Genomic DNA, 13,891 nt, shown 5'->3' with positions numbered 1-13,891 from the left:
AAATGGAGCTAGTTTGAAAAAAATTAATAAAGCATTTTTCATTAGAATTTGCCAATTCATCAAAGTCAAAAGGTTGTGGGGAGACAGGTTTCGATGAAATTCCACCGGAAAGCAGGTGTGTTTCCGTAGGAACCCTTCCTACCTGCCAGGCTGGTTACCTGCGAACTCACTCACCTGGCTCCTCAGCATCCCTCTTCATGGGCTGGTGGGAAGATGAGAGCCCCAGTTTCCTGCCTCCTGGCTTCTTGGCAGCCTGAGCTCCCAGGGCCAGGGCTCCCAGTAGAGCTGGGCAGTGGACGGTAAATCCGTGTTGTGTGGAGGATTTCTAAATGTTTCGATTTTGTTCCAAATTGGAGTTCAACCAGCATTCAAAATCCTCCAGAACAGAATTGCCATTCTCCACCCAGCTTTAGGTATAGTATTCCTTCATAAAACAATGAGCAGAACACATTTAAAAGAGAGGAAAAATTAGCAATCTTTCCCAAAAGTGGATATATGAAATCACACATTTAAATGAGAATTGCTGTGACCCACTTAAACTTAATTCTTAAATTATACCATAATCAAAGCAATCAGATTTTCAGGCTCAGAACAAATAAGCAAAGATTATAGCAATTTTAAACTACTCTACTCAACTCAGGGACCTGGCATTCTTGGATATTTATAGATGCAGTCTGTCTTTAACAGGACTGGGCAGACTGTTTCCCTAGCCCTGGGAGGACATTAGGTTAGTTGGTTTAAGCCCAGAATTCACCCTCGTTGTAATTGAACATAATTTGATAGGCATGTGTGAGGCACAGTTTCCATGCAGATTTTGTTTTAAAAAGAGTGACTCTAGATGCCTGACTCTCTCCATTCAGTTATGCCGTTGATTCTACTGGAATCAATGGAATTAAACCAATTTCATGTCTTGCAACAGAGTGGAGAATCAAGCCCAATATTTTTATTCTACGTAGCCTGCCACATAGTCAAATGTTTCTGAAAAGAGTTAAGTAATGGAGCAAAGCTGTTGGTTTACAACAGAACACAAGTCTAAATGGGTGGATTGGAGGGTGAGGTCAAAATCTAGGGGACAGGTACAGATTTTGTAATTGTAAAAAGCATAAAGTAATGTGGGGTTCATTTTTTATTTTTGGTGGACTCTACTTTTGTGATGCAGATAACTAGAGCTGAGTGAGTGATTCCATGCATTACGTCAGTTAATTTGGCCTGTTCACTTGACAGCTAGTAGCTCACTATTTTTTATCTGTTAACGTCTGTGAATTGTTGGTCTCATCTTGTTGATGAGTTTTCAGTATATGTTGTTAGTTTTGAGTGGCCACGTAGGTAGAAAGGTATTACTTTTCTTGCCGACTATCAGTGGTAGGCTCAGCGCCTCTGACAATCCGCTCACTTTCAGTGTCTGACACTAGGGCCAAAATTTTAGAATTGGATACCTAACGCTTCATGGCACCAAATAAATATTACTAGCTTCCCACGTTCACAAGCACTAAATTCACTACCCTCTTTCAAAGGCTGCAGTGCAGAGCACAGCGGTGTGAATTACAGAGCACGCCAAAGAGTTGCGCTCTAACTGCTCTGTAGAGACACTGCTGGTGCAGACTAAAAGGTACTCAGTTCACATTAACATTCTCTTTGAAAGAGGACAACATGAATTATACATTTGTTAGTCTCTAAGGTGCCACAAGTACTCCTGTTCTTTTAACATGAACTATGTACCTTTTTAGTTTACACCATCCGTATTCGCAGTTGGAGCGCAACATTTTGGTGCTCTTGGCAATTTATACCCCCTTAATCCAAACTGTGGTGCACTGTAGACATGCCCAAGGACTAATGTAGAGTTTCCCATACTGCAGTTGCACACTAGTTAGTTCGAGTCTGATACAGCCTGTCTTTGACAGTGGCCCGTACCTAGTGTCCTAAAGGAAATAGGGAGGCAACCTTTATACCTAGGCATCTGTTCAACACTATAGCAGGTAGGCAGATGTCTGCAGGAAATCTGTTATTACATTTTAACTTAACTAGCATAGCTATAGATGTTCGAGTATCTGGAACTTTCCAGCCATTTGAAAATTCAGTCTCGGTATTTGACTTGTAGCAGTAGTGAATTCCACAGACTGATTATACATTCCCACGACCATCTATTCTAAGTTAATTCATTTGAAACCCCATTGGGATTTAATACAGACCTTCTTTAAATGTGCCACATGTCAATCTGTAGTAAACTAGCTTTTAGAAATGATCAGAAATGTCACTATTTCACTTCAGGCTTGTCCAAAGACCATTTTTGGTGGAGATTAAATTTTGAGATTTCAAGTTCCTTGCATAGGTTTTCTTCAGTGCAGTCTGGGACATGGGGAAAAGGACTGATTAGAAGAGAATAAAAAAAAAAATCCAAACCATATGTTTTAATGCCAAATTGGAAACAGATGAAGGCAGTTAAAAATCAAGCAATTGCTTAAACTTTTAAAACAGAGTTTGTATTAAAGGCAGGTGGTTATATACAGTAAAAATCAGTCACCAGTATATTGTCACATTTGTGATCTTTTTGGATACAAAATGAGGAGTTCATAAATCACAAAATCTAGCTATAAAGATGTTTGGACTTGAGAACTCATAAGAACAACCTTAGTGTCTGAAATAAATTTATGGAGTATAGATCCTCTTAGGTTTACTTAACAGTTAACATCTGACTGACCAAACAGTCCTGTGGAGATTTACTGCAGGTTACTCAAATATTTAAGCTGCTGTGTGATGTTGAACAGGTACAGATTAGCCCAATAACAGATTTGAGGCTGTAAAATAAATGAGGTTTCAGTGACTGGTAAGTACTTGTCTAGGTCAGCCCAAAAAGAGAGCTCAAAGATGAGAATCAGTTGGTAGTTATGATTGATTATGACACAGTTAATGAACACAATTAGACTAACAACGGTGGTCTCAGAACAGTGCTTAAAACAGAAATTAGTATGGGTATGTCTCAACTTTTTTACAGACTTGAGATCTGAAAGCACATGACACCAATAAAACTACTGATTTCCCAGGACAGATATTCCACGGGTGAAGCACATCTGCTTTAGAAAATCTTACTCTTTTTATTTTGAATACTTTGCTATTGTACAAAATACTTAGCTGCTGCTTAACGAAAATATGCAATTAGATGATTAGCTTAAAAACAAGTTTGTTTCATGAACTCGTGGAAAAATTTCAGCAATGATATTAAATTAGATTTGAATAAGTATTCTGCAATATAAGCAGTAACTTGTTAGTATAGTATGCAGCCTTTGTGGCCAGTTGGTTTTTAAGATTTATTTTGGGAAATCTTTGTGGGAGAGATTTTATGTTGCTACCAAAACCTTTGACACCCACACTGAGGTAAGGTAGGAATTTGCTTCTCCATTTTTCTTCTGTTTCTTTATTAATAGAGCATGTTACTCTAAGTTCAACTTCATTGTCTTATGATTGCAATACAAGACGCTAACTTTTGATCTATAAAACTCTGCTCTGGTTCCTGGCTACCTCAGTCTGTCCGCATGTCCCCAGTTCTTTTGTGTACCAAGGGGACATTCAGTCCCTTGATTTAAATGTCAGAGGGCAGGCCACTTTGATGGAAGACCTTCTGCTTTGGAAGTTTTCTCCCCTCGCTCACTCACCATAACAAGTGTCTGACCATTTTACAGTGTGACACAAGACATTCTGCCAGGTGTCTTCTGGAGAGGCATGGGGTGATTACTTCCTCTGGAGAACTTATTCAAAGAGAGGCATGTTTTTATTTAGATTTATACCAAAAAGAAAAAGGGCCCTAATCCAAAACTCTAGGCACCCCACCCATTTTACACAAAAGTAAATTACTTGCAGAATACCAAGCCTTCCCTCTAGCTGCTCCCCCAAAACCCGACTTCTCTCACAGCAGCCAGCTTAAATAGTTGTGCCTTATAGCTTGCCATGAAGGTCAGTAGACTCGTGCTGTTTTTAGATTGAGGGGAAGAAACTTGTTCCAGAGCTGGAGGGCCCCTCTCAAAGAGCACTGTGGAACCCGAGAGGGACCCAGTTCAGGTGCCTTTGATCTTGGTCTGGCACAAGGAAAGAGGCGGTATCCCAAATAGCAAAGTTTGAAGCCATTTAGGCCTTGTAGAGATGACAAGCACCATATACCAAATCTGGACCCCAGTAGGTAGATAGTGAAGGATATGGAGCACCAGTGACTTGCTGCAACTCAGAAGCATCACTTAATAGGCAGGCTGCTATATTCCGACCTAGTTTAAATGCCCATATTATCCTGAACTGTAGTCCCATGTAGAGCACGTTGCAGTAATCTATTCTTGAGGTGTAATATCACAGTAGTAAGGCCTGCATCAGGAAGAAACGATTGCAATGGCCAGTTGCAGATGGTAAAAGGCATTTCTGGACACTACTGCTTTCTGATCATCCAACAGCAGCTAGAAATCTAATATAGACACCAAATCATGAAAGCTTTTTTTAGCTTTTAAGGCATCCTCAGATAGGAAAGGGTGCCTTAAGCACTAGAAAGTAAATATTCAAATATCTACCTTGGCTTAGCTTGGATACTTGTGTTTCACTGATTACATCTTAACTGTTCAACTGGAGTTGAAGTGACCGTATCCAGCCTCATTTAGCTTTCCAAGTTGTGATTTTTACTGCATATATTGAATTTCTCTACCTAGTATTTTGTAGAAGGGCTTTTAAACCTATGTTGACAATGTAAGATCTTTCCCTAAATTCTGAAAATGCCATTGCCAATTAAAAATATGGCTTAATATATAAAACTATCCCTTTAAACTGTTAGCATGTGACAAAGTTAGCACGCAGCTGCACACCGCACACCTAACACCTACACTGCATTACCAGATGTATTCATTTGACAAATGTTTGCTAAAAGTGAAGACTAATTTTTAAGAAATGGCTTCCTAAGATTTCACTTGACCTAAAAATTATCAAACCAATGAAAGTGGCAATTATGTTGCTTTTGTGAAGATTGGAAAGGTTTTCAAATATTCTATGCATGCTGTTTGAAGCATTGTGCTATCCATGTTACAAGAGGTCTTCGCAGCATTAAAACTTAACAAAATATTGTGGTGCTATTGCAAAATATAGTCAGGCACTTTTGCCAATTCTAACTTATGGAAGGGACAATCTTGTGGGTAAATAAGTCTTAGGTGTTAGATCTAGATCATTCCCAGCTTAGGTGACCTTGCACAAATCACATGACCTCAGCCTCAGTTTTCCCATCTTTTAAAAATAGGATTCTTACTTTTGACATGGGTGTAGTGGAGCTTAACTCAGGATGTGTCTACACTGTAGCTGGACACTTGTAGCTGGCCCATGCCAGCTGACTCAGGCCTGTGGGGCATGGGGCTGTTTCATTTCAGTGAAGACAAGGCCTGAGTCCTGACTCTGGGAAGGAGAATTCCAGTGTTATAGGCAAAAGCATCATACGATAGATAGCCAGAATAGAAACAAGAAGGTTGTTAGTCAAAACTTGTTTTAACACCTGAATGCAGTACTTGTTTATGTTCAAATTCGCTTTTTTGGGGGTGGGGTGGTGTTAATTTCACACAGAAGAGTCTTTATACAGGATTAGACTATGTTAAATTTGGAGTTGCCCACCCAGGGTCATTCTTTGGTGTGGTGAGATTTCAGTGTTTCCTAGTTCCCACATCAGGCATCAAAAGCAAGCTATAAGAGATTGTACCAAACTATAAGAGATTGTACCAAGTCAATTTGTTTATATTTGTGTAGCTCAAATGTATCCTCCTGTATGATATTTGTATAGCAAAAAAGTAACTGACTAGCCAGTAATAGTACTGCAGAAAATGATCTGAGGAGTATAATGGATCACAAATTGAGTATGAGCCAAGAATGTGAAGCAGTCACAAAAAGGTTAATATTCTGGGGTGTATTAACAGGAATGTTACAGACAATAATTGTTCAGGTCGACTCGGACTGGTGGAGACTGAACTGGATTACTGTGTCCAGTTTTAGGCATCACACTTCAGACAGATTTGGATAAACTGGAGAGCAACAAAAATGATAAAGAGCAGGGCTGTCAAGCGATTAAAAAAAATTAATCACTATTAATTGCACTGTTAAACAATAGAATACCATTTATTTAAATATTTTGGATGTTTTACACATTTTTAAATATATTGATTTCAATTATAATAGAATACAAAGGGTATAGTGCTCACTTTATATTTATTTTTGATTACAAATATTTGCACTGTAAAAAACAAAAGAAATAATATGTTTCAGTTCATCTAATACAAGTACTATAGTGCAATCTCTTTATCATGAAAGTTGAACTTACAAATGTAGAATTATGTACAAAAAAATAACTACATTCAAAAATAAAACAATGTAAAACTTTAGAGCCTACAAGTCCACTCAGTCATATTTCTTGTTCAGCCAATTGCTCAGACAAACACGTTTGTTTACATTTGCAGGAGATAATGCTGACCACTTCTTGTTCACAATGTCACCTGAAAGCAAGAACAGGCATTTGCATGGCACTTTCGTAGCCAGCATCACAAGATATTTACATGCCCAATGCGCTCAAGATTCATATGTCCCTTCATGCTTCAACCACCATTCAAGGGGACATGTGTCCATACTGATAATCCAAAGCAGTGCTGACCGACGCATGTTCATTTTCATCAGCTGAGTCAAATGCCACCACAGAAGGTTGAGTTTCTTTTTTGGTAGTTTGGGTTCTGTAGTTTCCTCATCGGACCTTTGCTCTTTTAAGACATCTGAAAACATGCTCCACACCTCATCCCTCTCAGATTTTGGAAGGCACTTCAGATTCTTAAACCCTGGGTCGAGTGCTGTAGCTATCTTTAGAAATTTAACATTGGTACCTTGTTTGCGTTGCCAAATCTTTAGCGGAAGTGTTCTTAAAATGAACAACGTGCTGAATCATCATCTGAGACTACCATATCATGAAATATATGGCAGAATGCGGGTAAAATGGAGCCAGAGACATACAATTCTCCCCCCGAGTAGTTCAGTCACAAATTTAATTAGTGCATTATTTTTTGAACGAGCATCATCAGCATGGAAGCATATCCTCTGGAATGGTGGCCAAAGCATGAAGGGGCATACGAATGTTTAGCATACCTAGCACATAGATAACTTGCCATGCCAGCTACAAAAGTCCCATGAGAATGCCTGTTCTCACTTTCTGGTGACATTGTAAATAAGAAGTGGGCAGTATTATCTCCCGTGAATGTAAACAAACTTGTTTGTCTTAGCGATTGGCTGAACCAGAAGTAGGACTGAGTGGACTTGTAGGCTTTAAAGTTTTGCATTGTTTTGTTTTTGAGTGCAGTTATGTAACAAAAAAAATTTACATTTGTAAGTTGCACTTTCACGATAAAGAAACTGCATTATGGAACTTGTATGAGGTGAATTGAAAAATACTGTCTTGTTTGTTTATCATTTTTACAGTGCAAATATTTGTAATAAAAATATAGTCCGCAGCGTACACTGTATTCTGTGTTGTAATTGAAATCAATATATCTGAAAAGTAGAAAATATCCAAAAATATTTAATAAATTTCAATTGGTATTCTATTGTTTAACAGCGAGATTAAAACTGTGATTAATCGTGATTAATTTTTTTAAAATCATGGTTAATTTTTTTTTAGTTAATCGCGTTAGTTAAATGCGATTAATCGACAGCCCTAATAAAAAGTTTAGGAAAAGGTGACCTATAAGTAAAAGATAAGTTGGGCATGTTTATTCTTGAGAAAAGATGACTGGACAGGAGGGGATAGGATAACAGTCTTCAACTACATTAAGGGCTGTTATAAAGAGGACAGCGATCAACTGTTCTCCATGTCAACTGAAGGTAGGACAAGAAGTAATGGACTTAATCTGCAGCAAAGGAGATTTAGGTTAGATATGGGGGGGTGGGGGGGACTTTTTAAACTATACAGGTAGTTAAGCTCTGGAATAGACTTCCAAGGGATGTTGTGGAATTCCCATCATTGGAGGTTAAGGACAGGTTAGACAAAAAAACAAAACATGTCAGGGATGGTCTAGGTATACTTGGTCCTGCCTCAGCATGGGAGAATGACTAGATGACCTTTTGAGATCCCTTCCAGCCCTGCATTTCTATGATTTTATGTTTAATTTTAGAAAGTATTCCACAGATTTCAGAATCAAGAAGCAGAGCTGATTACAATAAGAACAAACAGCAGACACTGTTTCTTTTAAGAGTGCGTTACTCAAATTTAATATACGAACAGATGCACTTTTTAATACTATTAAGTATCAACAATTATTTCTCCACACAGGAAATAATCGGCTTTAAGAGTTGTGGGGATCAACGCAAAGTTCAAATTAAAACTATTTGGCCTGATTTTAGATGACAGCATGGCAAAAGACCAGACTAGAGCCACTTTGTATGACCAGGTCTAGCAACTAGAGTGTATTTGAGTTTGGGGGGGAAAAAAAGTTTATATAATCTCAGTTCTCACTCCCACTGGAGTCAGACACACTGAAAATGAGAATATGAGTATCCTTGGCATGACAGTCCAAACACAACAAACAGAATGCACACTTAACAGGAACAATACTTCATTTTAATTGTCTTCACTTACCGGAGGGTCCGGCGGCAGGCAATCGATGTTCTGGGATCGATTTATCGCGTCTGGTTAAGACGCGATAAATCGATCCCGGATCGATCCCGGAAGTGCTCGTTGTTCAGTTTATAGGTTTGCTTTCTATTTTAAAGGTGCTAAAGGCAAACAAGTCGTCAGTGCGTAAAGAGCAGAGATTATAGCAGGCAGGACTGGAAGGAAAACATGATTAATTGATAGGAAGAGCTTTAGTAGGCCCCCAATGCTTAATGTTTCAGGCTTTAGAGATATTAGTCTCTGGGTGGATGACAACTGAATTGATGAACAGACTTAATTGAAAACCTAATGAACTACAAACTAACTCTGGGCTGCATGGCAAATTGAGAGCATGAGTTTAGCAGCATTGCTCACTATGAGCTAGGAGTACAAATTCACTTCACACAGGCCACCAGACAGCCACCAATAGTAATTATTTGCAACCACATCACTCTAAGAACTGTTTAAAAACATAAGAGGACATGGTCCCTGACACAAAGCGCTTATAGTTTGACCAGGTTCAGCAAATGAGTGTGACAGACCGAGGGAAGGGTAGAGGTAGGATGAGGTGAACAAAACTAAGATCACATAGAAATCAGAGAGTGCCAAAATGTGCATGCCACTTTACATAGGCTAAGACATTCCCTGGCTTACAGTTTAAAATTCAAGGAATTCAGTATTCTAGTAATGACATGAGTATATCGGAAGAGATCTTATTAACTTCATATTTCCCCAGCTCATTTCACCGACTGATGAATCTTGAATGTTAGCCAAATGTCAGAAGGCAAAAACTGGTAGGGAGAGAAGTTTAATCTTAATGACTTTAAAGGATTCCTTACAAGAAATTGATTGTGCAGGAGAGAAACCTTTAAGTGCTTGATATTGTCTTTTTCCATCTCCCTTTAATTGAGGTTTCCATTTCTAACAGAAAATATATAGCTCTCCTTTTCAGTAACTTAACGAAATACTATCGTGTAATGAAACATGCTTTGTATTTTAACAGCAGTTTTATTGTCAAGACTGAATGAGTTTTATAATGTTAATTGTAATGGTAGACTTTATAATCTAAATTCTGCTACAGTTAAGTAGTGTAACTGTAGGTATTGAAATGAACTAATTTTGATTTGTATCTTGCACTTAGTATATTGAGTGGTAGTTTTTTTGCAGCATACATCTTCAATTCAAAGGCACTTTTATTTTCCTATGCTGCAGACAGCTTGGATTTATAGATGTATTAAGCAAGGTGAGCTAGATATACTAGTTATGGTGATCTTTATAGTGCTCAACTTGAAGTGACCCATTAAGAGTTTGAAAGTATCATAAAATTTGGAGCTGATGTCTTAATATTTCATCTGCCCGTAATATTGACCTGTTAACATTTGGCTCTAATGGCTCTTTAAAATTCTTTTTAAATGTCACAAATAATAATAGTGGCTGAGCCTGTAGTAAAGAAGTCCTTTGAAGTCCGAACAAAATAGAGGTTGTGTAATCACAGCTCTAGAATGTGTTGTAGATAGCTTATAAGATACTGAATTTAAAGGCAAAAACTTGTACATGGTAGTACTGATCGTGGTTAACATGTCAGTTTTAGAATCTACGAACTCAGCCTGTAAAAGTCGAACTGGCAAGACGCAATGTGAGGAAGAGTCAAAGTGAGGAAAGAGTGTAGTAGTAAGATTAAAATTGTGAAATTAACAGCTTCATCGTGAACAATCGTTTAAATCTCTCTGCAGAATTTGCATGTCTGATGTTAATACCGTACAGTAATAGTGAAGGTTAAACTTGAATAGGCTTCAGTTACATTGGGGCTAAAATGATGGTTCTTATAACAAGCAGCAGCTGAGAACCAGCAACTAGCCATGATGATTCTAATGCAAAAGTATTCCTGTGTGCAATGTACTTTCCCATTATCTAAATCTCAGTATGCATTTAGAGAGCATACAGAATGTGTTTCCCTTATTACATACTGTACAACAGAAATAACCCCTTGAAATATGGTGGTTGTGGGCTCTATATAGAGTCACTATTGCACTAGGTGTTCTAAACAAGACCTTGAGGGGAGAGCTTTGGAAGACATTTGCTCCGAGGGGGGACTTGAAAAAGGAGACAATGGAAACATGGCAGCCCAAGCCAAGGAAGGGTTTCCAGATATAGAATATCTCATGGAAGAAAGTGCATGAAGTGTAAGTGGGATTGATGAGCAGTTGGTGTGCAAACTGTGCAGATTCATTGGGATTGAGAGTCTGCAGAAACAGAAGGCTGTGGATTTACCTGCACTCAGAAGTGTTCCTGCTGGTATCTCAGCAAATGGTTCTGCTTAAATCAGACTAATTTTAAAGATAAAATATTGAATATGTACTTTCTAAATCTGACTTTTTCTTCTGACCCTTCCTCCTCAGGTTTCCACTGTATCCAAAGGGAGGAGAGAGACTTCAATTTGATTATGGAGTTTACCTTCTCAACAAAAATATAGCACAGGTTGGTAAATTTTGAGACTTGTTACAGAAAGACGTGGTAAATTCCTAGAGAGACATTCTGACGTGATGTCTGCACAGTGGCCGGTATTAAATGAGTGCATCTCACTTTTGTCAAGTGTTTTTGTCATCTGACATGAGCTGCTGCAAGAGGCCCACCATCAGTCCGATGCAGCCGGACATAATGAGCATCCTTGGACGCTTGGGACTTGCACTGTTCAAGGGCCACTTATGTGGTGCTGTATATGGCCCTTAAATGGTATGCTAAGCAAAAAACCCATTGATTTGATTATTTTACACCTGTTTTGTATACTGTCGATCGTGCAAAGCCCAAAACAGCTCACAAGTTGTGTTTTTTCAAATCATGCAGCCTTTAACTGAACACTGTACTTTTGATGTGGTCCTACAAAAACTGTAAAAATGTTCACATTCTTAGTCTGAGAAGAGACCATCTGTGCTCCAGAAGATCTACACCTCTACCCCAATATAATGCTGTCCTCGGGAGCCAAAAAATCTTACTGCGTTATAGGTGAAACCGTGTTATATTGAACTTGCTTTGATCTGCTGGAGTGCGCAGCCCCACCCCCCCGGAGCACAGCTTCAACACGTCATATCTGAATTTGTGTTATATTGGGTCGCATTATATCGGGGTAGAGGTGTATTTACTTTATTCCTATCCTTAACTTTATTTTTCACTCTTGATCTTTTCACATATTACAACCCTAACCAGTTTTCTCTCTCCCCCACTCTTCTTGGTAGTGTTTTATCCTAATCTATGTTAATATCTGTTACTAATACCTATGCTAATCTCTGTTAAATAATTTAAACTCCTTGTTAAGAAGTCATGTCCTTGTACTGGAAAAGTGCTGTGATTATTCTGGTTTTTTACGCTTCGATTTCTTTACTATGTAAATTTTATTTCATATATTTTGCTTCCTAAATAACCTGTATAAATTTTGATTTATGAAAGTACTATTGGCGTACCTGCACTTAAATGAAGACGTGGTCCACTAACATAGTAGTTGTGTTCAGTCTTCCAGTATTCCCAGTGACTCATCTTCATAAATCATCTCTGTGAATGTGAACAGAGATCTCATTTTAAAGTGTTCCCTGTTCCTAGAGTTACAGATATCTTCCATTGAAGTTGATGAAATAACTAGTGTGTTAAACAGCTAAAGAAAAGTCAGTGAAGACCTAACTTGGCTGTATGTCTGTATAGGCAATAGAACTTTTCATCATAACAGCAGGTCGAACGCTTCTCTCGCCCCTCCCCCCCGGAAACTAAAGCACTTGGTATATATGTAGTAAGTTTACCCTTAATCACTAAAATTTAAAGGGAAAGAATCATAAGTTTGTCCCTTTTAAGTACTGCTTTGGGGGGCAGAGTTGGGGACTGTCAAATTCAAGTGGGCTTTACAAACTCTTAAGACACCTGAAAATTATTCAAAGATGGGTTTAGTTCATCTGGAACAAACAGAGGCTCTTGTGTATGCAGAAGGGAGCTGATGTGGGTGGACTTACACTTGTCAGTGGGGAATTGGGAAACGAGAATGCTGCCTCTGCCGCCTTCTTCCAACACCAATAACCTGCGGTTGGCAGTAGGGTCTGAATGGGAGCGAGGAGCTGGCCACATTCGACAGCAACACTCCTGTCGGCCAACCAGTTTTCCATTAAGAGTTAATACTGTTCAGATCTTTAACGTTCCCAGGGGCACCTCCATGACTGCTGTGTGAAGCTGCATGAGCCAGGGTGGCAGAGCCAGTGGAGTGTCCTGGAAAGAGCTCTGTTCTCAAAGTCTGAGGAGGCGCCTTTCCATGTGGGTCCTAGTGATCTGTGAGAGTGGAAAATCTAGCCCCCTGTCAAGTTTGCATTATACCCAGCCTCTTCCTCTTAAGGAAATTCTGCAAGGTTCCCCTCAAGTCTTCCTGCCTTTGTAACTTCTTCCACCAGGTTTCTGTGTATGCGAGGAGGAGACCTGGTCCATAATACGTAGTTACTGAAATCAAAGCTTCTCTAAAAATTAACTGGTGTTTTGTAAAACAGGGTAATAAGAATGGAAACCGCATCTTGCACTCAGGAAAATTCAGGTGGAATTTATAAGTAAATCAGTATTAGTTTTGTAAAGCGTTATTTGGGAAACATGCTTTGCTGTGTCAGTTCCCGTTCAAAACCATGTGTTTAATTCTGTATGCGTATAATAGCTTTCAACTGAGCATAAATGGGTTTTGGGCCCAGAATTTTTCCCTTTTATTTGTAAAATCCAAAGCCCTTACTAAGCACATGCAGCAGTTTTCTCCTTCTGTGATGGTTGCCATTAGGAAGCCCAGAAATGTCTAGCTCCCTTTGGGCCTGATTATAGTGATCCTACAAGAAGGGTTTAAGAAGTAGAAATTAGGACCTTATTTTTTTCTGTTAAGTATTTTAACTGTGGGTCCATCAATAGCTATTAACCAGTATGGTCAGGGACACAGCCCAGTGCCCGGTGTGTCCCTAAATTTAACTGCAGATGCTGGGACTGGATGATGGGATGGATCACTCAGTTGCTCTGTTCTGTTCATTTTCTTTGAAGCATCTGGCACTGGCCCCTCTTGGAAGACAGGATACTGGGCTAGATGGACTTTTGGTCTGACCCAGTATGCTCATTTTATGTTCACTGCCAATTCCCTGAAATAGCTGTGTAGAATGTGATTATTACTTTATTAAGTTGTAATTATTAAATTATCAAATGCAGACCATTGGCTAACCTGTATTCCTTCCCCATCCGCATGTCTCTGTACCTCTA

At 38.9% G+C, this 13,891-nt stretch overlaps 1 protein-coding gene across 8 annotated transcripts in view; it reads left to right on the top strand.

The window, feature by feature from the left end:
• The window catches only part of UVRAG (UV radiation resistance associated), a 152,396-nt gene that overhangs the window by 96,121 nt on the left and 42,384 nt on the right, over positions 1-13,891 (top strand). For all 8 annotated transcript variants that reach the window (XM_042850368.2, XM_065581763.1, XM_005290533.4 and 5 more), the window contains one exon: positions 11,035-11,113. In XM_042850368.2, the coding sequence (XP_042706302.2) occupies positions 11,035-11,113 (79 nt within the window). The remainder of the gene's footprint in view (positions 1-11,034; positions 11,114-13,891) is intronic.

The sequence above is a fragment of the Chrysemys picta genome, chromosome 1 (assembly GCF_011386835.1).
Source record: "Chrysemys picta bellii isolate R12L10 chromosome 1, ASM1138683v2, whole genome shotgun sequence".
NCBI lineage: Eukaryota > Metazoa > Chordata > Testudines > Emydidae > Chrysemys > Chrysemys picta.
This window is presented reverse-complemented; position numbering and strand designations above follow the sequence as displayed.